The sequence below is a fragment of the Mycteria americana genome, chromosome 20 (assembly GCF_035582795.1).
Source record: "Mycteria americana isolate JAX WOST 10 ecotype Jacksonville Zoo and Gardens chromosome 20, USCA_MyAme_1.0, whole genome shotgun sequence".
NCBI lineage: Eukaryota > Metazoa > Chordata > Aves > Ciconiiformes > Ciconiidae > Mycteria > Mycteria americana.
In genome coordinates this window covers 4,659,135-4,685,742 of record NC_134384.1, presented here as the reverse complement: position 1 = coordinate 4,685,742, position 26,608 = coordinate 4,659,135, and the positions used below count along the sequence as shown (strand labels likewise).

The window sequence follows — 26,608 nt, the reverse complement described above, 5'->3', positions numbered from 1 at the left end:
CGCCGTCCCGCCGGAGGAGGGAGAGCGGCTGCCTCCTCCCCATTGCCGCCGCCTCCTCGCTTTAATTTCTTGCTTTAAAGGAGTGTTTTGACTAAATGGATTTTTGTGCAAAGACAGTAGGAGCATCGCTTGGCAAATTCCCTGCCCGCCGCGGCGCCCGGGGGCCATGAATAATGCAGGCGCTGAGAGCCCGGGCTGCTGGAGGTGAGCTGGGCTGCCCTGAAACGCGCAGCTCTGCCCCCCCCAGCCACCGCCCCCTGACCCCCCGACCTCTTTTTTTCATTATTAAGAAGATTTCCTTAATTAAGAAGATAAAAACGTTAAGCAGTGTTGCCAGCATCAGTGCACGGGCTGGAGGAGGGTGCTGCGGGAACGTGGGGCTCCCAGACCCTCCGAGGGCTTTTAGCTGGGCTAGGTTTATGTTATTTTTAAGCCTGGAGAGCCCCGATGAGCTGTAGTAAACTGCAGGGCACAGGCGGTGCGGCCAGTGGTTGCAGACATCTGTGTCCGTCCTCGGGGCAGTTTTCTCCCGGGATCCAGCCACTTTTTTGGGTCCCCATCCCCGCTTTCCCCTCCTGCTGGCCTGGCCGTGTCCCGCTCGCGTGCTCCGCGCTCCCCAGCCCCTGCGTTAATAAGGTCCTCATTACGTTCTAATTGCCCATATCCCTTTTTTGTTACGTTCCTCGTTAGTTTGATTTAACGGAGCTGCCGAGTAACTTGGTCATTTCTGAATTGCCATCGATTTAGTCTCCTTTCTTATTTATTTATGGGCCAGTCTACTCTGCCACCCTCTCTTCCCATACGTACAAGAAGCCGGTCACTGCCACGAGCTCACCTGAGGCCACTTGCTGCCCCTGCAAGTGCCACGGGACCCTGGGGACCTTCAAAGCCACTGCGAGGGGCATAAAACACTTGTGGAGGACCCCAATGAAAAGCCTTGCCGCTCTCCTAGGAAAGTCTCGAAGCCGGGTTTGCTCTGGCCGTGCCAGGAAGGGGCCGGTGCTGCAGCTGCCACGTGCGTGCCAGGAACCCCCGTGTCCCTGTGCCACGCGCTCAGGGGCACACGCGTGCGCAGGGGCACACGTCGCGGTGGGACAGGCAGCACGGCGCACACCTTCCCACGCTCACACGAGCCCCGAGCAGAGCACGGGCGGCATGGGAGCCTCGCGGTGTTGGTGCTCGCTGGCACGTGGGCGCGCGCTTGTGCCAGCCCCGAGCCGTCACTTGTGCGTGCCTGCACCCGCCCGACTCTGCGCCGGGGCTTTTGGAAGGCTCTCGTGTTTGCAAACTGCTGCTTTTGTTGGATTTTCTCCTTTTATTGCCATGGAAACTGTAATTAAGCTGCACCGGCTCCTTAGCCGGAGCTGCCGTCTCTGGCGGCACAGCCGGTGCCACCCTGGCCTGGCCGGGGGCTCGGCGGTGACCGGGGCCGAGCACCCCCGGGCAGGGACGTGCCCATCCTGCCGGCACTGCCTGCTGCTGCCCGTCTCGCCTGGCTGATCTGTCTGTCCGGGAGTCTGTTTATCCAACTCCCTCCACTCCATCCATCTGGCTCTCCATATGGGAAACAAACAGCAAATTGGCCCCATTTCTTACCACAGGAGAAAAACCCTGAAAAAACCCACTCTCCGTGGCTGGGGCCGGGGTGGGAGATGCTCCCCCAGCCAGCGGGTATTTGCTGGGAGATGCTGTTATCCCCATCCCTGCCATCCCCCTTGCTGCTTGCTCAGCACCCGTGAGATCCCCCCCTCGCCTCTCGTTAGGCTACGAGGGTCCAAATTGCCCCAGTTTTCCTCCAGCCCTGCGGGAGGGAGCGAAGCCTCCCGTCCCGGAGGCCTCCACCTCAGCGCCCGTCCCAGTCCCGTCCTCCCCCTGCTCCCCTCCAGGGCTGTAAGCTGGGAAATCTCTCCCTGCCACCGTGTGCTAATTACTCTGACCTTTGCTTAAGCTGGGATCTTTTAGTGGCAGGCGAGGTATCAGCCGTGTCATTTACTATGCAAATTGAGACCATCAATTACATCCAGAAGGTCCCGCAATGTTTAATTTTCTCTCCCATCTCTCTTTTTATTGGCATCTGCAAAAATGCAGGAGCAGGAGAGCTCCGGCTTTTCGGAGCTGGAGGCTGGGAGCCCAGCAGCCGTACGTGGGGACTCTTCCAATTGCCTGCTTCCCCTCGTCTCTTTTAATTTTAATTAGCTGCTTTTGCAATCGCCCCGTGGAAAGCTGGGCTGGGAGCTCGGCCGGTGCCGCAGGGATGGGAATAAAACGCTTTGCAGGGCCAGGCTGCTGTCTTGGGGGCAAAGGGTTCGTGCCAGGGCTGCAGCCCATCGTCTCCTCTTCCCATGGGCTGGTTTTGCCAGTATTTGACCACTGCATGTGCAGAGCCCTTTGCAAAACCCAGTCCTGGGCTGGGGAGGGGCTGGTGCTCGGACATGGCTGGCAAACCCTCTCCGAGGCGCTGGAACGGGACCGTGTGTCTGTCGGGGGGCCGGGGCGTGATGCGGTTGTGGCTCGAGATGAGAGGTACTAGGAGGAGTGGGTGGAAGGCAGAGATGAGCTAGGGAGATGCAGGATGGAAGGGAAGGTGGCGCAGAAGGGCTGAGCTGTGAGGGAGAGGAGCGGTGAAGGCAGCGACCGGGGAGAGGAGGCGTAAGGGGAAGGCGTGGGTACCTGTCCCGGGGGGCTGGGCGGCGGCAGGGGGCTCTGGGGGCGGTGGGCTGCAGAGATGGTGCGGTGCCGTGGGAGATGGTGCAGGGCCGAGCCCCTCACTGGGGTGGGAGTGCAGGTGAGCTGGGGAGACCCCCGTTTGCCTCTTGTGGGGCCGAGGAGCCCTGGGAGACGGGCCGTCCCCGGAGGATGGGGACTGGCGGGGGTGTCTCAGTGCCAGGGCTCTCTCTGCCGCAGGGGGGGTGTGCGTGGCCCAGTCCGTCAAGATCCCGCGGGAGCCCAAGCCGGGAGAGTTCGACAAGATCATCCGCCGCCTCCTGGAGACCTCCCACGCGCGGGCCGTCATCATCTTCGCTAACGAAGACGATATCAGGTGCGGAGGGGCTGGCCTGGCCGGGTGGGGGGGAACGCACTTCAGGGCACCCGCACCGAGTCCGACGTGCTCTACGCGTGCTGCTGGCCGGGGCGTGGGCTGTGGGACGCTGATGGCAGGAGCCGGGCACTGCAACAGGAGCCAGCCACGCCTGCAGCGTGCATATGTGTCTGCAACGCGGTGTAGCTGCGTCTGCAACGCGGTGTAGCTGTGTCTGCAACACGGTGTAGATGCGTCTGCAACGCGGTGTAGATGCATCTGCAACGCGGTGTAGATGCGTCTGCATCGTGGTGTAGCTGTGTCTGCAACACGGTGTAGCTGTGTCTGCAACGTGGTGTAGATGTGTCTGCAACGTGGTGTAGCTGTGTCTGCAACGTGGTGTAGATGTGTCTGCAACGTGGTGTAGCTGTGTCTGCAACGCGGTGTAGCTGTGTCTGCAACGTGGTGTAGATGTGTCTGCAACGTGGAGCAGATGCGCCTGCCCAGCTGCCTTTTGCAGCGTGGCACGGATGTGTCTGCAACGGGGAGAGGACGCACCTTGCAGCGTTGCACGGACACGTCTGCAGCAGGGACCCACCACAGCTGACTCCGGAGTGGCCGCCTGGCATGTCGCTGCCATCAAACCACAGCAACGCGGAGCTTAAAGGAGGAAAAAATCCGCTTTCTGTTGGCTTTGGAAACCCCTGCTCTCGTGACCCAGCCGCTTCACGCCGCTCGCAGGCTGGGTCAGAGCTGGCATGGGGCCTCGCTGAGCGCCGGCCGTGGCAGGATCCATGGCAGGCTGTGCAGCCTCAGCCCCCAGCGTGAAAGAAAAATGGGTCCGGAGGGGCCCTTCGGGACCCCCCCTCGCCACCTCGCCCCAGCAGGGCTGGGGACGCAGCCACGCTTCGAGGTGATGAGCTGCTCCGCAGGCGAAGTGACGTCTTGCAGCTCCCGTTGTTTATGGAGCAGAATGATTCACATGGAACTACCCCTGATTTCCTAAGTATCTAATTTATTAATCAGCAAACATTATGTAAATGTGGGTAAACTGCGATTTTAAATCAGTTTACATCAGATGTGCAAACGCTCCGAGTTTCTTTTTTCCTTCCTTAATAGAAATGTCTGCAAACCTGACATTTATGCGGGTGTGTGGTGAGGAACGGGGGATTTACCTCCCTGTGTAAATGGCAAACCCCATTAACTGGGGTTTGTAAACATTTACCCATCCAAATAGGATCACGGGGGTTTCACAGTGGTTTCACAGTGGTTACAGTGGTTGAACAGCGGTTTACGCGCACCCACCTCAGGCCGGGTAAGCGTGGGTTTAGCCTGGGCACGGAGGCTGCCACGATCCCGACCCTCGTGCCAGCTTGGGCTGCAGAGCCTGGACGATGGTGTGCTGCCTCTCCTGAAACACGCAGGGCCGTGCTGCCGAGCAAGACGGTCCGGGGATGGTTGTTGCTCGAATTTCTGCCTGGCTCCGATCAGGTGGAAATCACTGATCTCACGGGAACGTCCTTGATTTCCCCCGGGGAGATCCTGCCCCGCACGAGGACCGCAGGCACCGGATGCTGCTTGTGCTCGGAGCGGGACGTGGGCTTTGCTGACCTCCCCGAGGCGGGATGCACCCGGAGCTCGGGGCAAGCCGAGATGAGCACGGAGCAGCCGGCACGGCTCCCCGGCTGCTTGCTGGCCCCGCGGCTCCCAGAGCACGCCTGCCTCATCCCGTCTTGTCTCCGCTCTCTGCTCGATTTGTATGGTGGTTTGTTTTTTTTTTTCCCTTATCACGCGTTTCAAACACCATCTGGACTTGAAATGATCAGCTCCCGACGGCGGGGGGTGAGTCACAAACCTGCCTCCTCGCTGCACGGGGAGACGGGGAGACGAAGCTGCCCTGGGCCCCGCTCCCACGGGGCTGGGGACTCACGCAAGCCCCCGAGGGGACAGCGAGCCCTGGGAAAAACGAGCCCGGAGGGTCGGATCCAGGAAAACTCCATCCACCTACTAAGATTTTCTGAACTGGCTGGCGCCGGTGGAGCGTGCGAGCGTGTGCGGCTGAGTGTCTGGCCACGATGAGGGATGCTTGGCAGGATGGATGGCATCTCCAGCTCTCCACTGCTGCTCAGCTGCCCAGTTGAGCCCAGCAGAGCCCAGTTTAGCTCTAGCCTGGGCACTGGCAGCACTGGCTGGCTCTCTCCCATGCCTTGCAATGCTGATCGGAGCCGGGAGCACACGCGCGCTCTCCGGTGCTGCTGCTTTTCCTGCCTGCTGCGGCATAACCTGATTTTTTTTCTTTTTCCTGATGTTGGGTAATTAAGGGGCCGTATGCATAGGCCCAGTGCCAGCATCCCCGCTTCCGTGGGGCTGGACACGAAGTCGGTGCCCTGGCCCCGCGGTGCCAGCGAGCACCAGCGCCTGTTGCTTCTCTCCGCAGAAGGGTGCTGGAGGCGGCCAAGAGGGCGAACCAGACGGGACACTTCATCTGGATGGGCTCGGACAGCTGGGGCTCCAAAATCTCCCCGGTCCTGCACCTGGAGGAGGTGGCCGAGGGCTCCGTCACCATCCTGCCCAAGCGGGTCTCCGTCAAAGGTAAGGGGCTGCGCTCGGTGGGTTCCCTCAGCTCTCCCCTGGGTCGGCTGTCCCCCCGCAACGGCATCCCGAGTGGGTTTTCCAGCCTGCAGCTTTGCCCGAGCGAGCGGACGCAAACCCACCGCGCTCCGACGTGTCCCTGGACCCCATCGCTCACGCGACCCTCCTTCCCCTCTGCCTGTGGGGAGTTTTAGGCCAAGTTAAACATCTCTCTGCCATCCCGGAGATTTATCCCCTCCGTCCCCTCTTCCCCGGGCAGGTTTCGACCGCTACTTCTCCAGCAGGACGCTGGACAACAACCGCCGAAACATCTGGTTTGCCGAGTTTTGGGAGGAAAATTTCCACTGCAAGCTGAGCCGGCACGCGCTGAAGAAGGGCAGTAGCATCAAGAAGTGCACCAGTAAGAGCTGCGGGGATGCTGCGGGCGAGCGGGGGCTTGTGGGTGTGCGTTGCTGTATGGCACGGGGTGCGCAGGGACGTGAAGGCGAGGGCAGAGAGCACGGGCCAGGCGTTAGAAAAGTTTCGCTTGCTTTCCCCTTATGGCCATTCAGCTCAGCCACGTCCTTGCTGCTCCAGAGCTGCCAGCCCAGCTCAAGGCGGCTACGTGGCAATTAATGCTGCGTGTGCGTGGCGGTGTCGGTTGTGAGCGTGTTTTTTTGGACTAAGCATCAAAGCCAGGTGGGAATTTGGGGAAGGCTGGAGAAACGCCAGCGCTTCTGCAGCGTGGGGAACGTAGGCGACGCAGAGCTGCTCGCCTGCGCGGGCGCTCGGGTGTCCGCTGGGCTCGTGACGGCGGCGGCTCGCTATTAAAAGTGGACAGGAATGTTGCCCAAAAATGCTTTTGTGCACCCCGATGTGGCGTGTGTGACCCAGGAAGCCTGTGGAGCCTGCTTGGTTTGTGTCTGCGCGAAGGCAAGGTCCCGGTGCAAAGCTCCCCGGGCTGCTCCCTCTCACGCACGCTTCTTGCACGTCTCCCTTCCCTTGGCCCCGTCTTCAGCACGTACAAAACCACCCACATTTGGGGGATTTGGGGCTGAATCCTGCATTGTTTCTCAGCATTTGGACAACTGCCTCTTTCTCATCGCGCGCTTGGCAGAAGCACCGTTGTCCCGTGTAAGGCACGAAGCCACCGGTGCGTCCTCGCTCCCTTGCAAGCAGCTCCTGTCTCACCTGAGCAGGCTAAAAGCTGGGGTGGTCGCAGAGAAATGAGGCCGATTGATAGCGCAGGGTCAGGCTCCGGCTCTTGCTTCGCCAGCAGTGAGGCTGCAGCCGCAGCGTGCCCGTGCCCGTGCCCGTGCCCGTGCCCGTGCCCGTGCCCGTGCCCGCAGGGAGGGTGCTGCCGGGTGCCCCACAGGAGGGTGCAGGGGTGCCCGGAGAGGAGGTGATCGCCCCGGGGCACGTGCTGGAGCGGTGTTTGCCCGCGTCTCGTTGCAAACTGCTTTGCTGATGTGCCCCTTGGCCGCTGCAGGCAGGGAACCTCGTCCTGGCAGAGCCTGATCCCAGGCCCCCCCCTCCTCGCCCCCCACCGTGCGTTTCCAGCTAAAAGAGGCTCGTAGGGATTAACGCAGCACGCAAGGCAAGCAGGGGATCTGTCTTGCTGACGGTGCTGCCGAGGGGGTGGCTGGAGGCTCAAGGAGGTGACATGCTGTCGTGGTTTAACCCCAGCCGGCAACCGAGCCCCCCCCAGCCGCTCGCTCCCTCCCTCCCGGTGGGACGGGGGAGAGAATCGGAAGAGTAGAAGTGAGAAAACTCGTGGGTTGAGGTAAAGGCAGTTTAATAGGGAAAGCAAAAGCCGCACACGCGAGCAAAGCAAGGCATTCCTTCACCCCTTCCCGTGGGCAGGCAGGGGTTCAGCCATCTCCAGGAAAGCAGGGCTCCGGCACGCGTAACGGTGACTTGGGAAGACACCCAAGTGTCTTGGGTGACTTGGGAAGTTGGGTGACTTGGGAAGACACCCAAGTCACCCAACGGTGACTTGGGAAGACACCACATCGCTCCAAACATCCCCCCCTTTCCTCCTTCTTCCCCAGCTTTCTATGCTGAGCATGAGGCCATACGGTCTGGAACGTCCCTTTGGTCACTGGGGTCAGCTGTCCCGGCTGTGCCCCCTCCCAGCTCCTTGTGCCCCCCAGCCCACTCCCTGCTGGGGTGGGGTGAGGAGCAGCAAAGGCCTTGACTGTGTGTAAGCCCTGCTCAGCAGCAACGCCAACGTCCCGGTGTTACCGACACGGTTTCCAGCCCAAATCCACACCGCAGCCCCATACTAGCAACTGTGAAGAAAATTACCTCTACCCCAGCCCAAACCAGCACACGTTTACTGAGAGATGGGAGAGGTTTACTGCCTGCCTGGCACCGGCTGACGACATATAACGGCACGGCGGCTCGCAGGCTGCGACACGGCAGGATTTGGGGACATTTGCGCATCCCCCCATCCCCTTGGGAGGGGTGTCTGTGGAAGCCGTGGCGTGCCGGCGGGCGGATGGAGCTGGCCGTGCCTGGAAAGTTTGATCATTAAGGGTTTTTTTTTTTTTTCCCCGCTTTCACCGCTGAGGATGAGGGATGGTGCTTCCACGTCCTCTCCCTTGCTGGCATTCCCCAAATGTTCAGCTGATGATTTGGGGACACCTCTCTGTCCCCACAAGGGCTTTCCAGTGCTGCGGCTTCCCCAGGTAGTCTTGCGGCTAATGCATAGGTGTGAGCTTGGTAAGCAGCAAGGGCATGCAAGAAAACTTGCCCATGGCCGTGGCCTTGGGTAGCTGAGAGCTCCTCATCTTTCCCGATTGCATCAAGAAATCCCCAGCACCAGGAAATGCATGAGCAGGTCCTGCAAACCGCTGATCTCTTCATCTTCACAGTAATGTAGCACTTAAACAAGCAATATTTCAGGGCCAAGGTATTAGTGGAGGCAGCTGAAACCACGATGTGGCAAATGTCCTAGGAACTGTCTTTAAATTATCTGAATTTGTCAGCAAATAAATTATCTCCCGAACATTTGCTTGGCAGATAAATGGAGAGGGGAAATAACGCACGATGAAGCAAATAACCTGCCTGTGCAGTTCCATGGGCTCCTGTGCTTTGCACGGCTTATGCAAACGTCCCATTTGGGGATGTTTTCTAGAGGGAATTGTATTGACTTTCCCCATGAGCTTCAAGTTTGGGTAGAGCCCAACATGCACAGAGAAATGCCGGCTTTGCTTGCTTTTGCATCCCAAAAACCAAACCGAAGGGTCCCACCACCGAGCAGGACAGCTCATGGCTCTCGTTCACGTATGGGAGAGCTGGGAGGAAGGTGAGGGGCCAGGGCTGGGGTGGGCACCAGGTTTTGGGGCGATTCCTGCTGGCAGCTGCTTGTGTTATCCCCGAGACCAGCCCTAGCACCCGTCCGGACCTGTGCGCTCCATCCCCAGGCTGTCCTGCTGGGACCAGGATCAGGCCAGGACCTGTCTCCCAGCTGCTTTGGCAGGAGGATCTCCTCAGCATCCTTCCCCACCTCCAAGCTCCCTCCGCCGGGCTGCGTCCCCGACCCTCCCGGGTTGGGCAGGCTCCCGCAGCGGAGCCAGCCCCTGCTCACGCCCGGCCGGCCGGGCTGGAAAGGATCCTGCCAGCCGCCGCTTTGTTAATACTTCACACACGTGCGGATGCAGACGGGGAGGTGCTGGGGTGCTGCGAGCGGAGACGGAGGAGCCGATGGCAGCCACGGGTTTGCCGGGCCGATGGGGTGGCAAGGGCAGGAGGACGGGGCACGGCTCGGGGCTGCGTCCCCCCACCTGCCACCCACGCAGGGACCGCAGGATGCTCCCGGGCCCTCCGGGCTCCTCTTTTTCCAGGAGAGCTAATTAATGGCCTTGGTTTAGCAGGGCTGGATGGTAACTCTGCTTTGAAGCAGGGCTGGGGATTTCTCTGCACGCTCACCTCCACCCGACCAGGCTGCAGATAGATGCAGAGCAGCAACGTGGGCGGGGGGGAGAAGAGCTTTGATTTGATTTTCCTTCTTTATTTGTGATTCTTCATATTCTTTTCCCTTTCTGTTTCGCTTCTCTCCAGTCTCTTCTTAATTTTTTGTGGTTTTTTGTGGCTGGTTTTTTGTGGCACTGGCTGTTTTCCAGCACAGCGTGCCCCAGCCGGGCCGACGGGGGAGGATTTGCACTGCTTGCCTGGTAGTTAAGATGATGAAAGGCTCCTGTTGACCGAGGCCGGGTCTGAGCGGGCAGTAGCGTCCCAGCAGTGCCTCTGCTGGGCTTTCCTTCAGCTCCACCGGCTGTCCGGACGGGCACTGCCAGCCTCGCTGTGAGGGCAGCTCAAGCCCTCGTTGCAGGGAGATATTTGCGGCGAGCATCCCTTGGGGGGAACAGTCACTGCTCCCCAGATGGGCTCACCCAGCCCGAAAACGCAGCGATGGGTGCTGGGTGCTGCCGCCAGCACCCATGAGATACGGAGATTCAGAGGCGTCGCCGTCCCCCAGCTCTCCGGAGCAGCACTGCGAGCGATTTTGATTAACTCCTGCCGAAAGCCGGCGCCGGCGATGTGATGGGAATTGATGCTAATCCCGTCTCATCCACCACTCGAGAAGATAGCTGCGTCCGTCCTCTGAGGGGTGCCCGCAGAGGCTCGTCACGCACTTGAAAATTAATTATCAGCCCTGTAGAACAATGCATGACCCTGCTATTATAATCAGCGGGGTCACATCCCTTTTGCGGCCCTAATCTACTGCGAGTTTGGCGGAGATTTATCGTCTCCATGTCGGGAATGAGCCTCGGCTTTCTGCTCCATGTTGCCCCCTCTGTGCACCAGCCTAATTCCCATCTGCAAAAAGCAGCCGGGGTTTGCGGCAAGGTGCAAAGGTCAGTGCGCGGCAAGGTCAGTGCGCTATCAAAAATAGCGTGGCCAGCAGGACTAGGGAAGTGATTGTGCCCCTGCACTCGGCACTGGTGAGGCCGCACCTCGAATACTGTGTTCAGTTTTGGGCCCCCCACTACAAGAGGGATATTGAGGGGCTGGAGCGTGTCCAGAGAAGGGCAACGGAGCTGGGGAAGGGTCTGGAGCACAAGGCTGATGGGGAGCGGCTGAGGGACCTGGGGTTGTTCAGCCTGGAGAAAAGGAGGCTGAGGGGAGACCTCATCGCTCTCTACAGCTGCCTGAAAGGAGGGGGTAGAGAGGTGGGGTCGGTCTCTTCTCCCAGGTGACAAGTGACAGGACAAGAGGAAATGGCCTCAAGTTGCACCAGGGGAGGTTTAGACTGGATATTAGGAAATTTTTCTTCACCGAAAGGGTTATCAAGCATTGGAACAGGCTGCCCAGGGCAGTGGTTGAGTCCCCATCCCTGGAGGTATTTAAAGGACGTTTGGATGAGGTGCTCAGGGACATGGTGTAGTGGTGGGCTGGGCAGTGTTAGGTTTACGGTTGGACTCGATGATCTTAAAGGTCTTTTCCAACCTATACGATTCTGGGATTCTGTGATTCTGTGAAGGTGCCTGACGGACAGCCCCGGAGACGCCGGCTTATCTGCGGCGGCCCAGCTTTGGCACCGGAGCTGGCTTCTCCCACCGCACCGGGCTGACGCTGCTCGCCGCAAGCCAGAGAGATGTTTGGGAGGAAAACCCAGCCACCGCAGCCCGTGTTATTACAGCGGGCTGTATTTTACTTGCTGGGACCCGTGTGGGATTTGAGGTGCCTGCTAGGAAGCTGAGGAGCCGGGAAGGGATGAGTCCTGGGTCCCGTGCGTCCCCTGGGCTCACAGGGCGGCAGGACGGTGCGGAGGTGGCATCTGGGCTGGGACATCCCTGCGGGCTCGGCTCCCCTGGACAGTCCATTACACCCTTTTTTTTAATGGGTAATTATCTTGACAAGATAGAGTGGCTTGTCTGCGCCTTGAGAGATGAACGCGGGGAAAGGCCCGAAGCTGAGGGAGAAGATTAATAGCCCTTGTCAATAATGTGGAAGAAAGGATAACTTGACGGGTTTCGCATGAGTAATCTTCACGTAGTCCAAAAGCATTTTTATAACTTTGAAGGATGGGCTATAAATTCACCTCCTTGATATCATCTGTTCTTGTGGTCAGTTCGCTATCAGTTTGCTTTAGTGCCTTGTCAGCGGCACGTTTCACTCTCTGTCCCGGCACAGGGACCTCCGGGCGCGTGGCCCTCGGGGACATCCCCGCTCGGCAGAGATCTGCTCCGTGTCCGGCACTGGCTTCGTCCCACCTTCCCGCGGCGGGGAGAGAGGGGATCAGCAACCCCAGCTTGCTTGTGCCTTTCTGTCCCCATCTGCACAGGCTGGGTGTCCCGGTCCCCTGCAGTCGCCCTAAATCCCCACCTGGCATCAGGGAGCATCCTTGCACGGAGGAGCCAGAATTAATTTTGGCCACCCTTGGATGGCTTTCTAGAATGCCTCTGCCTCTCCAGAGGATGAAGGCCGTGCCTTCGGCTCCCTGAGAAATCCTCCTTCCCTTTCGCTGTTGCCGAAGGAGCTGTGGCCTGGCGGGGTGCCCGGCCGTGCCGCAGAGGCGGTGATGGAGGTGCAGAGGCCGTGGCTCTCTGACGCGGCGTTGCCCCATGGGAGACGCTTTCTTAGCCGTAATTAACAGCGTGCTACATTAATCGGTGTCTTTTGCTAAATGATTAACATGTTTCTAGTCCCATTAAGGGCGGTTATGACAGGAGAGGCAGGCAGCTGTCGCCGGTAATTACCAGATCCTTGCAGGATCCTGCAAGCCGGGATGGCCGGGGAGGCTGCAAAGGGCTGCAGGGTCAGCGGGGTGGGAGGGAGGCGGGGGGTGACGAGGGGAGCGGGGTGACAGGAGGCTTCGGGAATGTGACGGAGGACATGCAGCCGGTGTTGGATACTGCCTGGGTGGCCCCTTGACACCGCTGATAGAGACGGAGCCGGTGGGAGCTCCTGGCAAGATGAAGGCGGTCAGCCCACGGGGGTGACGATGGGACATCGACCGAGCCCAGCCCGTGTCCCGCTGGGGACCTGGGAGTGCGGGGATGTCCCATGGCACTGGGACGTGACACCCCGAGGGCTCTTGGAAGTGCACCCACATTTTCAGAAAGGCATTACAGGAAGGTCGGTTGGATATTTCCCCAGTTAATATGTTTTTTTGGCTGCATGTCACCCTCCTCCTGCCCACAGAGGCCACCTCACGTACCCCAAACCTTCCTGGCGTGCTGCTCAGAGGGGCTGGGGTGAGAGCCACAGCGTCCCCCGGTGCTGTCCCTCCTGACCCCTCCGGACAAGGGACACACAGGTGACAGGAGGACTTTCAGCTGGCGGAGAGGCTCGAGTCCCTGCAGACACAGCCGATGCCTTGGGCTTGTGTTATCTGCAGCGTGGGTTTTGTTTTGGGAGGAGTTTGGTGGTGTTTGAGAGGCATTTCTGCTCCTTCCTGGGGCACGCCTAGGTAGCGTAAGCTTCCCGCTGGGAAAGAGGCACTCCGGCTGACTGATGGGTTTGTATTTTTGGGAACGGGGTTGGACTTTCTGGCTGCTTCAGTCCTGGGGATGAATGGGTTCGTTCGCAAGGGTTCGGCTGCGGCAGCGATATCCCTGTGGGGCACGGCTGGGATGGCAGGGAGATGGCAGCCCCGCTTTACGTGTATCCGCAGACCGAGAGCGGATCGGCCAGGACTCCTCGTACGAGCAGGAGGGCAAGGTTCAGTTTGTCATCGATGCCGTCTACGCCATGGGGCACGCTCTGCACAACATGCACAAGAACCTCTGCCCCGGCAAGGTGGGGCTGTGCCCCAGGATGGACCCGGTGGACGGCATGGAGCTGCTCAAGTACATCCGCAACGTCAACTTCTCAGGTCTGTCCATCCCCGGGGCGGTGGGGAGGAACGGCCCCGTGGGGCTGGGTGTCTCAGGTTGTCCCCCGTTATGGGTCACACAGCGGCACCCGCAATTTATTCGCGTTACCATCTGGCACCCGCCGCGCTGCAAATGCAGGGTGCAAAGACGGGGTGGTTTTGCAGCAGATCAACAGATGAGGAGGTCTGAGCTTCCACGTCTCCGGGGAGCCTTTGGAGAGTAACCCGGCAGCAACCCTGCCCGCACCCTGCCGTCCTGCCTGCCCGCGCTGCCCGGCCTCTCCCCTCGCCCGCTCCCCCCGCCACCTCCTCGCATCACGGCTGGCAGAGGTCCCACGGAATCACGCTGCTGTGTCCTTGTCTTCAGATCTCCTCTGGAAACGCATCTTTTCCTCTGCTCTATCTCCTTAATAAACATTTTCTGTCTTGTCCTCCTTATTACTTCTATTTATCTCCACTCTGTGATCTCCTCTGTAGTGTCTCTTTTATTTATTTTTCCCTCTTGCTTGATTTTTCTCTTCCTTCCTTTCATTAGTGTTTATCTGCACAGTTCACTTGATTTAACTTTAAAGCTGCTTTTCCCCCCCTTTTTTAAAAGAAGCAGTAAACTGGCTGGTGTGACAGCGCTCGGTGCCTGGCATCGCTCAGTAAGCCCCGGCTCCGGGGAGGGCGGTGGGTTGGTACCATAAGGTCCCCGCACCACCTTGGGTTTGGGGTTGGTTTTCTTTTCCCCAATTGCTTCCTCCACCCTGTGCCCGCACTGGCATCGTCCTGGCAGCTTGCGGCACTCTCAGCAGTGAGAAACCCCACGCCGAGGGCGAAGCATCAAACCAGAGCCCCCTTCGACACCGTCACCCAGGGCACCCCGTGCTGCCGGGTGCTGCGGGTGCTGAGCCCTCCCTCTCTTGCAGGCATTGCCGGGACTCCCGTGACCTTCAACGAGAACGGAGACGCGCCGGGGCGTTATGACATCTACCAGTACCAGATCAGGAACTCCACTCCCGAGTACAAAGTCATCGGGCAATGGACCGACCACCTCCACCTAAAAGTAAGGCTGGGGGCTGGCTGGTGCCGTGGCACGGCCATGCGTGGTCCGTGCCAAGGGGAAGGTCCTGCAGATTTCTCCTGCACCCATTGAAGCCACGCAGGGTGTAGCAAACCTGGCTGGGAGCCAGGGAGCCCATGGGTGCAAAGTTAGGCAGCAAAACTTGGGGGGGGGGGGGGGTGTCAGAGGGGAGGGTGTCCCCCAAGTACACACTTGAGGTTCAGCCACGGTGACCCCCCATCAGCATGTGTGCCCGTATCCCACAGGCTCTGGGCATCCGACTTTGCAGCTCTGATAAGGGAAGGAGAAGCCAGAACAGAGCAGAGGGGGTTTTCCCAGGGAAAGAGGGACTTTGTTTGGGGTTTCTGGTGTTGAATCTTCCCAAAGGGCCAATGGAGAGCTTCACCTTCTCCCTGTCCCCATGCTGGGTAGGGCTGGGGTCCTTCACGGGAGGTACTGATGGGGCCAGGGGCCGGATGCGAGCAACGCTGTCGTGAGCAGAGGGGGGGATCCCCCCGTGCCCCAGGGATGCTCGGCAGATGCCCAGCTTGAGCATCAGTGGGGCTGTTGTGGTCTTGCCCCGCAGGTGGAGAGCATGCTGTGGCCGGGGGGCGGGAGCCAGCTCCCCAGCTCCATCTGCAGCCTGCCCTGCAAGCCGGGCGAGCGGAAGAAGTTGGTGAAGGGCATTCCCTGCTGCTGGCACTGCGAGCGCTGCGACGGCTACCAGTACCAGCTGGACGAGTTCCACTGCAAGCGGTGCCACTTCAACGAGCGGCCCAACGAGAACCACACCAGCTGCACCCCCATCCCCATCATCAAGCTGGAGTGGAGCTCACCCTGGGCGGTGGTGCCCGTCTTCATCGCCATCGTGGGCATCATCGCCACCCTCTTCGTGGTGGTCACCTTCGTGCGCTACAATGATACGCCCATCGTCAAGGCGTCGGGGCGGGAGCTGAGCTACGTCCTGCTGACGGGCATCTTCCTCTGCTACGCCACCACTTTCCTCATGATCGCCGAGCCCGACTTGAGCACGTGCTCCTTGCGACGCATCTTCCTCGGGCTCGGCATGAGCATCAGCTACGCTGCCCTGCTCACCAAGACCAACCGCATCTACCGCATCTTCGAGCAGGGCAAGAAGTCGGTGAGTGCCCCCCGGTTCATCAGCCCTGCTTCCCAGCTGGTCATCACCTTCAGCCTCATCTCGCTGCAGCTCGTGGGCGTCTGCATCTGGTTCATCGTGGACCCGTCCCACTCTGTCATTGACTACGAGGACCAGCGGACTACAAACCCCCACTTTGCCCGGGGCATCCTCAAATGTGACATTTCGGACCTCTCCCTCATCTGTTTGCTTGGGTACAGCATGCTTCTCATGGTCACCTGCACTGTGTATGCTATTAAGACCCGCGGGGTCCCAGAGACCTTTAACGAAGCCAAACCCATCGGGTTCACCATGTACACTACTTGCATTGTGTGGTTAGCCTTCATCCCTATATTTTTTGGGACGTCGCAGTCAGCGGAAAAGGTAAGGGAGGAGGGGAGAGGTCTGGCTGGTGACCATGTGGGCTGCGAGGAAGGGGGCTGAGAGAGGCTGACGTGTCCTAAGCAAGGAAGGGTGCTTCTCTGCGGTCCTGCCGGCTTGGGAATCGTGGTGGGAAGCGTTGGTTTGCAAACCTCTTGCTCTACCGGGGAGCAGAGACCACTGCCTCCAACCCCATTCTCCTTTTCCCATTTTTTGTGTTTTCCTCACTCTTCCCTTTCTGGCTTTCCTGTTTCATTTCTTCCCTCTCCCTCTGGTTTTCTGGCCCCGCTGCCCCTCTCCGGACAGGGTAGCCGTGGGCAGCACAGGCTGCTGCCGCGCGGGCTGGGGGAGGACGAGTGCCCAGGGCAGATCCAGGCCCCCAGTGTCACGAGCACCATTTCTGCATGGAAGAGGGACCGAGCGCTGCCCAGCTGGCTCCTTTTCCCAGTGCTGGGTCAGTGACGGAGGCTGGAGAGACGGACGGGCCCTCCAAAACCCCCGAGAGCTGGAACTAGCAGGGGGCAAGGGCAAAGGAGAGAGAGCAGAGCAACCCCCTGGCACACTCCTTCCCTCGCCGGGGCGTGCGGCAGCTTGCGGCTTCTCACTCGATTACCGTTTCGCTGTGATTTTAATTAACACCTCTGTGTTTGGCAACACAGCACCGACGACAAATTGCTCGGCTGAGCAGCGGCGGGCAGGGTGGCACAGAGCTGCGGGGGGAGCGGAGCGGCTCTGTGTCACGGAGGGGCTTGGGGAGCGAGCATCCCCTGCCACTCCAAATGTGACTTTGCACACAGTGTAGATGAGGCCAGGCCAGATAATCCCAGAGGTGGATTTGTGCTGTGAAACAACCTGTCTGTCTGTCCTCCTCCCCGTCCTTGGCTCCTGGAGGGTGGTCCCGGTGCCGGTACCCACGGGACCGAGGCCAGCCCAGACGAAGCTCTGTGCTCAAGTGAGAGGGAGTGAGAACAAAGAAGAAAAAAAATCTCATGAATGAGACCCAAATCCCCTTTGCCTGCCAGCCAAAACACGAACTGCATTTATGTTAAATGCAAACTGCTTGCCAGCCCGGAGCTGCCTGTGACAAATAAACCTCAGTGTTGCTATTCCCTGGAAATCCCCGGGGTGACCCAGCGCCCGGATTCCCTCTCTGGACCCATCACGACTGGGATAATTTCCCCCGAACGTGTCCCCCATGATGCTGAGCCGCTGAAGCCACGTGTTTTGGAAACACCTATTGCAAAAGGGCCGGGGATGGTTCGCTGGGAAAGACCAGGAGATCTTTTTGCTGTGGACACCAGAGTTTCACACGTGTCCTGGAGAGCTGTCTCTGCTCAGAGCATGAAACCCCGGAGCTCGAGGAGGCTGGGTCTGCACAGGCACCTTTAACCTTGGCTCAACCAAAAAGTCTCAACCGAGCCAGCCCGTGCTGGCTAGAAGTGTGAAGGAGAATTAAAGGAAATAAACGGAGCCTTCTGCAGCATTTCCATTTTGATGAGATGGCAGGGGAGATACTAACAAGAAAGCAGGTTTTTTAAGAAATTATTGCAAAACAAAAGCTCCCTTAAAGCCTCCTTAATGTGCTCGGCATACTGTGGGTAATAAAGATGGAAATGATAATGATTGTAGATTATGCGCAAGGTTGCTCACCTCTTCACTGCAGCTTGTCATGGGATAATTTAGGGCTGCCGAAAGCTGGCTGTCAAGCAGCAATTCGACAATAGGCTGTGCCTCACTTCGGGGGCTTGTAATGTGCAGGGCTTCTCTGTTATTAGGCTGCTAACAAGCTGATTAGAGGTGGAAAAAGTGATGTTCCCAATTCCCCTTGGACACAGCTCTCTTTCTCAAAGCCTGCTGCTGCCGTGGCGTCCGCTGAGCGATCCCGGGAGGGGTTTGTGGTGTTTTGGCTCAGCCACGCCGCCGTGGGATGTGAGCTCTGAGAGTCTCCAGGCCGTGGCTGAAGGGCAATGGATGGGCTCAAAGGGGCGGCCGGAGGAATGGGGTGCTTGGTACCGCCTCGAGGCTTTAGCTGCTGGTTTGCAGTCTTGGGGAAAAAAAGGTCAAAAAGGTGTCATTACACAACCTGTACAGAGGATCCGGCTCTGAGCACGTCCTTGGGATGAAAATGGGGGGTATCGGCATTGGTGGCACCCCACGGTGGTGCTGGTGCTGCCCGGGTTGCTCAGTGGGGCAGAGATCCCCTCGCCTTCACCCCGTTGCTGCCGGGACCGAGGCCCCGCTGGGCTCCGTGGAGGGTCAGCGCACCCGGGAAAAGAAAAACCAAGAGCATTGGCCAGGCCGTTGCTCTCCCCAGAGAGCACGGCTGGAGTTTTGCTCGAGTCCCGAGGATGCCGTGGGGCAGACCCACATCTCCAAACGCCGCCCGGCACCTCTGCCCCAACCCCATCTGAGCCTGCGGCCAAGGCTGCCTCGTGGTCCGGAGGAGCTGGATAAAAATCTCCATTTTTATTTTATTTTGCTTACCTCGTGCCTACAACTTTGCATGGAGGTGGCATCTTATTATAACAAGTCCCCCAAGCCTTTTCTCAAAAGAACTTCTTATCCCTGCCGATCCCAGCGGATTACAGAAATAGCAATAACAGAGGATCTAAAGAAAGAGACAATTTCCTGCGCTGATAAGGCGGCAGCTGAACAGCGGTGTCATTGTCTGGTTCTCTGTTTATCACATTTGCTTTCAGCGAGGGAAAAGAGGGAGAGAGGAAGGAATGAGGAGGACTGTCCAGTGGTTTGTTTAGCAGCGCTGGATGAGGGCTGAGCGGGTTTTCCCTTCCCCGGCACCCGCGGCGGTGCAAAATCTCTCATAGCTGGGTCAGGCCTGGATTTAGACGGGGGGTTGCCAATTAACGGCGGAGATTCGCCCTGGGACAAACCCAAGCTGTGCAGGACGGGCTCATTCAGCCCTGGGGCAAGTCTGGGCACAGCGGCGGGTTTGGGGACTTGTGCTGGGTCATTTAGGGTTGCTGCGGTCCCTCGGTGCAGCGTCATCACCCTGAGTCAGAGACAGGCTGTGCTCTTTGATCCTATCCACGAAGCAGCGGATGCTGCTGAACCGGGAGCTGTAACTTCTTTTATAACTGCAGTGCACACCTCAAAAGGCTCTGGAGGAAGCTCAAGTGTTGTTAACAGAGGGGCAAAGTGGGGTCCTGGGTTGGAAAGCAATTAAGAGAGTAGGAACCAAAATCATGAGAAACGGTCATTTTTTGATGTGGCAAAAGGTTAACTGTGCAGTGCTTCGTGGCTGTGGTTAGACTCCAGGCTAAAAATATTTCTCTCTGAGCTGCAAAGGGGCTTGCTGCGGCGTGATGCGAAGCTGTGGAGGTTAGCGCGGGCCGCAGGAAATGGGGCCGTTTCCGGCAAATGCGTCATCAGGGTGAAGGTAGCCACGGTGGCCCTGTGAGACCCCAAAAGTGCTGCAGGGGTTTGAGGAGGGCTAAGAGGTTTGGGGAGTGCGGGGAGCCTGGAGCTGGTGCCACTGGGGCTGCCCGGGCTCTGGGCGGAGGGGAGTCCCCGGCGGCGCTGGGGGCTGGAGCCCCGACCCAGGCACGTAGGGGGAAGGATGCACGGAGACGTCTTGTCTGAGCTGAAGCTCGGCTGCTCTCTCCCTCTTCGCCGAAACGCCTCCGAGTCCCGGGTGGGAGTCGCTGCAGAGGCAGGAAATATGGAAATTGCTGGATTGAAAAGTGAGGCTCCTCCAAAAGGCATCTGCTGAGGAGCAGGAGGGCGGGCAGGCGGGGGAGCCGGGGAGGTGAAGGGCTGCTGAGCCTCAGCCGTGTCCCACGGGGTGTCACGCTGGAGCCGAGCCGAGTTGTGCCGGTCCTCGGGACAGGGGTTGGGGTGCCTGGAGTTGGCATCCCAGTGCTGCCCTCATTCCCAGCAAGTCTGGTCCTTGCAGTCCAGGACACCTGCGGCAACGTCTGGAGAGTTTCAGTGGGAGAAAATAAAAAAAAAAAAAGAAGGAAAAAAAAAGGAAAAATAGAACAAGAGCAGATATTCTGGCACAGAGATATGTTTTGACTTTCCTTGATGAAATGACATTTTTATTTCCAAAAACTGCCTAGATTGACTTGGCGTGCATATAGAGAGAAGGTGGAACAAACAAACCAGTGCATGTGACAGCAATAGGTTTTATTCTGGGGACAAACAAAACTTTTTGGTTGACTCAGAACAAGCTTTGTTGCTTTCTTCCTTTTGGCTTGAGTTGAAACACTTTTGGACCTGCGCATTTGTTTCTGAAGCAGGAGAAGAGAGTGAAATGTTTCTTTGCGTGGTCACACCTGGGACCCGCAGGTCCTGGGGCGGGATGACAGCCCCGGCCGGGAGCCTCCCGCTGGCCCTCGCTCATGGGTCGGAGCTGCTTCTATGCACCTTGTCCCAAGGGAGCCGTGTAGAGCCTCTGTGCTCAGCTGCTGTCCTTGCTCACCTTTTTGCTCTATTGACTCCAGAAAGTGAGCCCCCAAGCTAAGCATGTGCAGCTGGGGAGGTGGGGACCCCCTGGCCTCGCTGACGCTGCAGCCCCCAGGCTTCCCCTGGCTCCTCCAAGTCCTGCCACCTTGCCCGGCACTAAATCCCATGCGTGAAACAACTGCAGAAGAAACTCCGGACACCACGCTGTGACTGAGCCATGGGATAACGTTCAGAAACTACCTCAAGGCTCCTTCTAAAACCTTGTTAGCAACATGCAAAACAGCCCCGGCATCTGAGCACAGCTAGAAAAGAAAAAAAGGTGCGTGCAAAGGCACCCGAAGACCCAGAGCCCTCTCCCTGCTCAGCCTGGAGAGACCCAACAAGTGAGCTATGCGGTAGAGGAGAGGATGCTGGAGAGGACGGAGCCCTGTGCCGGGAGCAGGGATGCTGACGGAGCAGGGATGCTCACGGAGGGGCTTGCCCGCCCGGCCTCCCGTGCTGCTCGGGGGGACGAGAGGAGGGCATGGGCGGAGGGAGGGGGTCTCTTCGCCTCCCGTTGCCGCCTGCTTCAGATGCCCCCGGCTTGTGAGGAGCCTGCCAAACGCTTTCCATAGAAAAATGGATTATTCTACAGTCAGATTAATGGGCTTTCATTTTGCAAAACATCTGTCACTGTTAGTCCTGGACAGTGAGCGTGAAATTAGTTTTGACTGCAGAAAGGCAACGTCAGTGTGTAATATGTGACTTACATGACAACGGCCCAGGGAGCCAGCTGGGGAATGGGAATTACCTGTTGAAGGGAGATGGGGGAGCCGGGGGTGCCCCGGGCCGGGCCCTGGGAGTGGGTGTCCTTGCTGTGCCCATCACTGCAGCATCAGAGCTCCCGCCCTGAGGCTGGTGGAGCGTGCTGCGAGTACTGGGGAGGAGGAGAGAGGGGTGGTCAAGAGGGCGCGGGGGCTCCGTCTCCGGTGGTGTTTTTGAGTTGGGGTGCTGGCAGGTTGCTGCCGGAGCATGCGTGAGTGCTGGGAGGGCTTGGCACAGCCTCCCCGTGTTTGCAGGTGGGGAAACAGCAAAAGTGAGCCGAAGGCCTCTCCAGGTGCACCTTGGCCCATGCCACAAGTCGAGCGTGATGTTTAAGATCCAATGCTGCCAACATTTCCAACCCTGGCTCTCCACCCCTTCATTTATTTAATCCAAACATTTCCATGTTCCCCTGTTTCCCCTCCTCCTTTCCCAGCTGTCCCTTTCTGGATCCTACAGAGCTCGTGCCCTTGTGTCTTGCAGATGTACATCCAGACCACGACGCTCACCATCTCGGTGAGTCTGAGTGCCTCGGTGTCCCTGGGCATGCTCTACATGCCCAAGGTGTACATCATCCTCTTCCACCCGGAGCAGAACGTCCCCAAGCGCAAGCGGAGCCTCAAGGCGGTGGTGACGGCGGCCACCATGTCCAACAAGTTCTCTCAGAAGGGAGGTTTCCGACCCAACGGAGAGGCCAAATCAGAGCTCTGCGAAAATCTGGAAACACAAGGTAACGTGGCTCGCCGCGAGGTTGGGGAGCTGGTCCTGCCGGGGACCGACATGGTGCTGGGAAGCCCAAAGCCCTGGCTAGCTGGTGGGCTGTAGCCGCGTCGTCCTCCGTGGGCGCAAACAACGCCAGCAGTGCTGCTCCTTGGCAAAGGGACATCTCAGCTCCCTCCTACCCCATGGCTTGGCCCACCATCCCCCTGGAGCGAGGGCAGCGTGGGAAGGGATGCATCTCGTGGGCTGGGGGCCACTCTGCTCCCTGCCGTGCCCCAAGCCACCCCGAGGAGGGAGGTGTGCTCCGGTTAGCTGCGCTCCAGCCGGGGCACGAGCAGGGATTCCTGGCTCTCGGTAAGGGGACAGCATCATCTCCTGTCTGTGGGCAGGGGAGATTCCCCCTTCGTTAATTTATTCCCACCCAAGAAACGCCGTTTTCCATCACCGCAGCCACGTAGCTGAGACAGGACGTGTCCTGCCTCCCTCTGATTGGGATCGCTCCTGGTGCTGCCATCCCTCCACAGGCCTGTTTGCATTGTCCCATGGGAAATGCTGCGGGGTGGGTGGCAGGGGAAAAACTGCTGGAGACACGCTCATGCCGCTGCTAGCTGAGATGCCGGCTGGGGCACGTGGAAATCTGCTCGAACACCCGGAGAAGGATCCTAATGGCAGCCCAGCCTGGGTGCCCGGAGCTGCTCCCGGGAAGGCTCTGGTGTGGCTGACGGGGAAAGGTGTTCGCTGTCTGCCTGCGGCTGTTGCCGGGGGCCAGGCTGGATCTAAGGCTGCCCCAGGGACAGAGCCACCGGGCTCCCCTGGGAAGAGAGGCTGGGGCCTCGGGAAACCCTGGGAAAGTGGGTGCGTGCCTGTTCTGCATTTGGGTTTCCAAAAACAGAGCCTTGCAGGAGGAAGAAATGGTTGGAGCCAATGCTGCTGGGGTGCTTTGAGAAGGGAAATCCCATTTGGGCTAAATCTGAAGAAAACCCCATGGAAATACAAATGTTCCTCACGTACCAGCAGAGTTTCTGGGTTCCAGCGTCAGTGGGATGGAGACCAAACTGCATTTCCACGGAAAGCTGTGATTGTCTTTGTAATCCCATGCTTGCTCTCTTTCCAGCCTGAGCTCTTTAATATCCCTCGGCATCTCTGTATAACCTCCGTATCCACATCGCTCTGTGTAATGGCTCTCGCTGCTGGTAGCTCTGCACGCAGTGCCTCTCCGTAGGCAGTCTCTCAGAATCACAGAATCGTATAGGTTGGAAAAGACCTTTAAGATCATCGAGTCCAACCGTAAACCTAACACTGCCCAGCCCACCACTACACCATGGCCCTAAGCATAGACTTTTTCTCTGCACAGACTTTTTCATCTACCTATCTGCACTGTGAAGGGCAACTACGCGGTCAGACCCCCCCTCGCCGCCCATGCTGGAGGGGGCTTTTGTCAGCCGCTGTCACAGATCTGAGTGGTCTGTGGTCCTATCCCAATGCGGCAGTCGGTAGGGGTCCCTCTGTCACCCCCATTTTGTCTGTGCAAGAGATGCTCCCTGCAAGGCTGGGGGTACCTGGGGGCTCCCCATGGTAAGGGCTTGCCGGGAGCATGCCAGCCCTGTCCTGGGGAGCCACCTGCTGCCAGACTCCCAAGAACATCAGTGTCACAGGCTGTGATGCTGTGCATGCGTGACCTTCTCTCCCTCCAGCCACACTCGGCTGCCGGCCAGGGCTCTGCCAGCGCTAAAGGCCGATACTCGCTTTGCAGCAGGGCTTGGAGGCCCAGATGCAGCGAGCGCCTCGTCTGGGACCTGAACCCAAACATTCCCATATGCTCTCCGCCGCGCTGAGCATCCTTCTCCCCCGCGGGACTCGCAGCAGGAGCCTCTGAGGATCGTACGTGCCAGGAGCAGGGAGAGCCGAGCCTCCCGTCTGCTGCATCTCCGGCTCCGATGTGTCTCGCATGGGGAATATGGGAGCTCAGCGCAAACCGGGCTGGCAGCACGCTCCTGAGGTGTGCCAAGGCAGGGAGCCGGGCATGGCATCAACGCTGGGGGCAGGGGGCACGGTGGGGTTGTCAGCGCAGGGCCGAGGGGCCGTTTTTCGCTCTGTCGCTGGCAGGTCACGTATCCTTAAAGAAACAACAGAATAAATAATTCACAGGGCTTTGATATGGGCAGATCGGCTATGAAAACATTGCAGCTAACAAATAGCTCTGTCAGCTCTAATTTCTTATGGCCTATCTAATTGTTATCTGGGAATACCAGTCCGAAACCTGCAGCAAGGTTCACATGTCAGCGAGGCACCCAGACAGAGGGAGAGCTGCTGGGCGTCCCCTCTGCGCGGTGCCGTGGGAAAGGTCTCCGCAGAGGACAAGTTTGTGCAGCTCATGGTGTCTTGGGCTTTGCCGTCCGCCCCAGCGCTCGTCCGTGTCCTTGGCTGGAGGGTGTCCGTGTGTCTGCTGAGCCCCATGGCACCTGGGGACCTCATGGTGGGATGTCCGCAGAGCATCATGCCCGGCCGAAGCGCTGAGACAAGCCGAGGCGTTGCAAGCTGCCGCTTCCACCTCTCCCTGAACTGTGGCAGCTGCTCAAAGCAAGCGATGTGCTGCAGCCTCCGAGCCCAAAGGCAGCAGTGCAGCCCTGCGGGGAGCACGAGGATTTATTGCTATCTGGCGTTTTCCTGGCTCTGGGCCTTGCTGTGGCTCCCCTGGTGTCAGTCTGGGACGTGTGGTGGCTTTGTAGCCATTGCTGCCTCCTCTCCTTGTGTGTCCAACCCCGTCCCTAGGGCTGGGGCGTCTGGGGAAGCTGGGAGGTGGCAGCAGCGTACGTGCTCTGCTCCTCCAGCACCCAAGCACAGGCACAGGGATCCTTGGTGAGGGACGCAGCCGGCCTGGCTGGCTTTGTGCCACCTGGGGCCGGTGCTGGCAGTGCCCATCTGCTACGCAGCGGCACGCAGGGGTGTGGGGTGCCCAGCTTGGACCCCAAATTGTGCTCTTGCAGGGCTGGGGCAAGCTGAGCTTTTGGGAACGTGGAGCACCTGTGGGTTTGTCTGTAAGAAGGCGCTGAGGGAGGTGAACAGGAGCCCGAGAACACATCCCCCATGGCTCATGTCACATCCCGGGGCCTCTCTTTGCGATGAACTGTCTTTAGAGAGCCCTCGAGGGCTGCTGCGGGGCTCAGCCCCTCTGCCACAGCTCGGTGCCCTCGCAGGGAACGACCCTGAGTGCTGGCAATGGCCGGATCCGTGAGCGAACCCCATGTCGCGTCCCCGCCAGGATCTCCTGGCACGACAGTCGGGTCAGGGTAACGGGACAGGAGCCAGAAAGGGAGGGTGGACTTCGTTAATGATACATGTGAGGTTTGTCTCTCTTTCCAGCACTGGCTACCAAACAGACCTACGTCAGCTATAGCAACCACGCGATTTAGCTCCAGCGATCGCAACTGCCTGGCATAGAGGGAGGCTGCGGATGCCACGACGCGGGAGGGAGCTGAGGCGCATCGCTCGTCGCAGGGCGCTGGAGGGGGAGCTGGACGGGATGGGGAGGTGACAGCGGGGGGGGGACACGCTCCTGGTGGGGCCGCTGGGCAGAGCTCCCGGGGAAGATGGCGATCAACAGCAGCAGCAAAAAAAAAAAAAGAAACAATAAGAATAAACCACCGACCACCGTGACAATGCATGTCTCCCCACGGAGGAAGAGGAACAGTTGAGCAGGGGGGACGTAGCGCGGGGAAGAGGTGACGGACTTCGGCAAGTCTTTGGGGTTTTTTTTTTTTCTGTATCTTGGCAAAAAAAAAAAAAAAGAGACCCAACACTTTCCCTTTTCTGGATTTTGTGAGATTGTTTGTGGTTGTGCAGAACCTTCTGTTTTCTCTTTCTTTCTTTTTAATCCTCCATTTTCTTTTGTTCCTGTCTTCCTCCGTCCCTCTTCACTCTCTCTCCCCTATCCTACCAAATTCTATATGTTGCAAAAAGGAAAAATAAATATTAATACGTAAAATTTAAATAAAAAACAGACGACAAAATAAAATAAAACCTAGACTGTGTTCAAAGTGCTGATTTCTATAGGTGGTTAATTAATGTATGTGATGACCATATGGATTGAAATATGTCTGCTTTATGTACTGACCAGTCAAAAAACAAAAACACAGAAAAAAATCAAAGTTCAGTGCCTGGATGTTTATGAATTATTCGATGACTGTGTAGAGCATGATCATTTTTATACAAGGAGATTTCTAATAAAAGACCATGGTTTTGCACTCAGCGTTTGCTGCCTCTTGGTGACTGTTCGTTCCAGGCTCCAGGAGGTGACTTGGTTTCGGCTGATGGGGAAGGTTTTGGGTGGCCAAGGGCTCCAGGACGGGATGGGGCTTGGTGTCCTTCCTCTCCAGGCCACCCTGCTGCAAATGAGGTCCTTGTGAGGGGATGGGACAGGCAGAGGAGAGCTCAGCATCACCCTGGCACAGCGCATTTGGGCATACGCTGTAGCCTGTAACGCCCCAGGGCTCAGGGGCTGGGGCAGGATTTGGGGCAGAAAGGGCCGATTCCTCCTCCTTTGCTCTTCCCCAAGGTGTGGGCTGAGGCTGGAGGGATGGAGTAGAGAGGAAAGGATTTTCCAGGGTTGGTTTTTTTCCCCATCAGGGGCAGGGCCAGCTCCACCCTCCCCATCAGGACCAGCCTGGGGTAATTAGGGAGTTA

The 26,608-nt window shown here is 58.5% G+C and overlaps 1 protein-coding gene across 3 annotated transcripts in view; it reads left to right on the top strand.

Moving 5' to 3' along the window:
• The window catches only part of GRM4 (glutamate metabotropic receptor 4), a 53,860-nt gene extending 27,747 nt beyond the window's left edge, over positions 1-26,113 (top strand). The window contains exons 4-11 of one of the 3 annotated variants that reach the window (XM_075521810.1): positions 2,905-3,040; positions 5,457-5,611; positions 5,871-6,011; positions 13,215-13,415; positions 14,327-14,463; positions 15,047-15,982; positions 21,689-21,935; positions 25,289-26,113. In XM_075521810.1, coding sequence (XP_075377925.1) covers positions 2,905-3,040; positions 5,457-5,611; positions 5,871-6,011; positions 13,215-13,415; positions 14,327-14,463; positions 15,047-15,982; positions 21,689-21,935; positions 25,289-25,338 — 2,003 coding nt within the window. In that variant the 3' untranslated portion in view covers positions 25,339-26,113. The remainder of the gene's footprint in view (positions 1-2,904; positions 3,041-5,456; positions 5,612-5,870; positions 6,012-13,214; positions 13,416-14,326; positions 14,464-15,046; positions 15,983-21,688; positions 21,936-25,288) is intronic. The other 2 variants (XM_075521811.1, XM_075521812.1) reach the window with 2 other exon arrangements.
• The last annotated feature ends 495 nt before the right edge of the window (positions 26,114-26,608 follow it).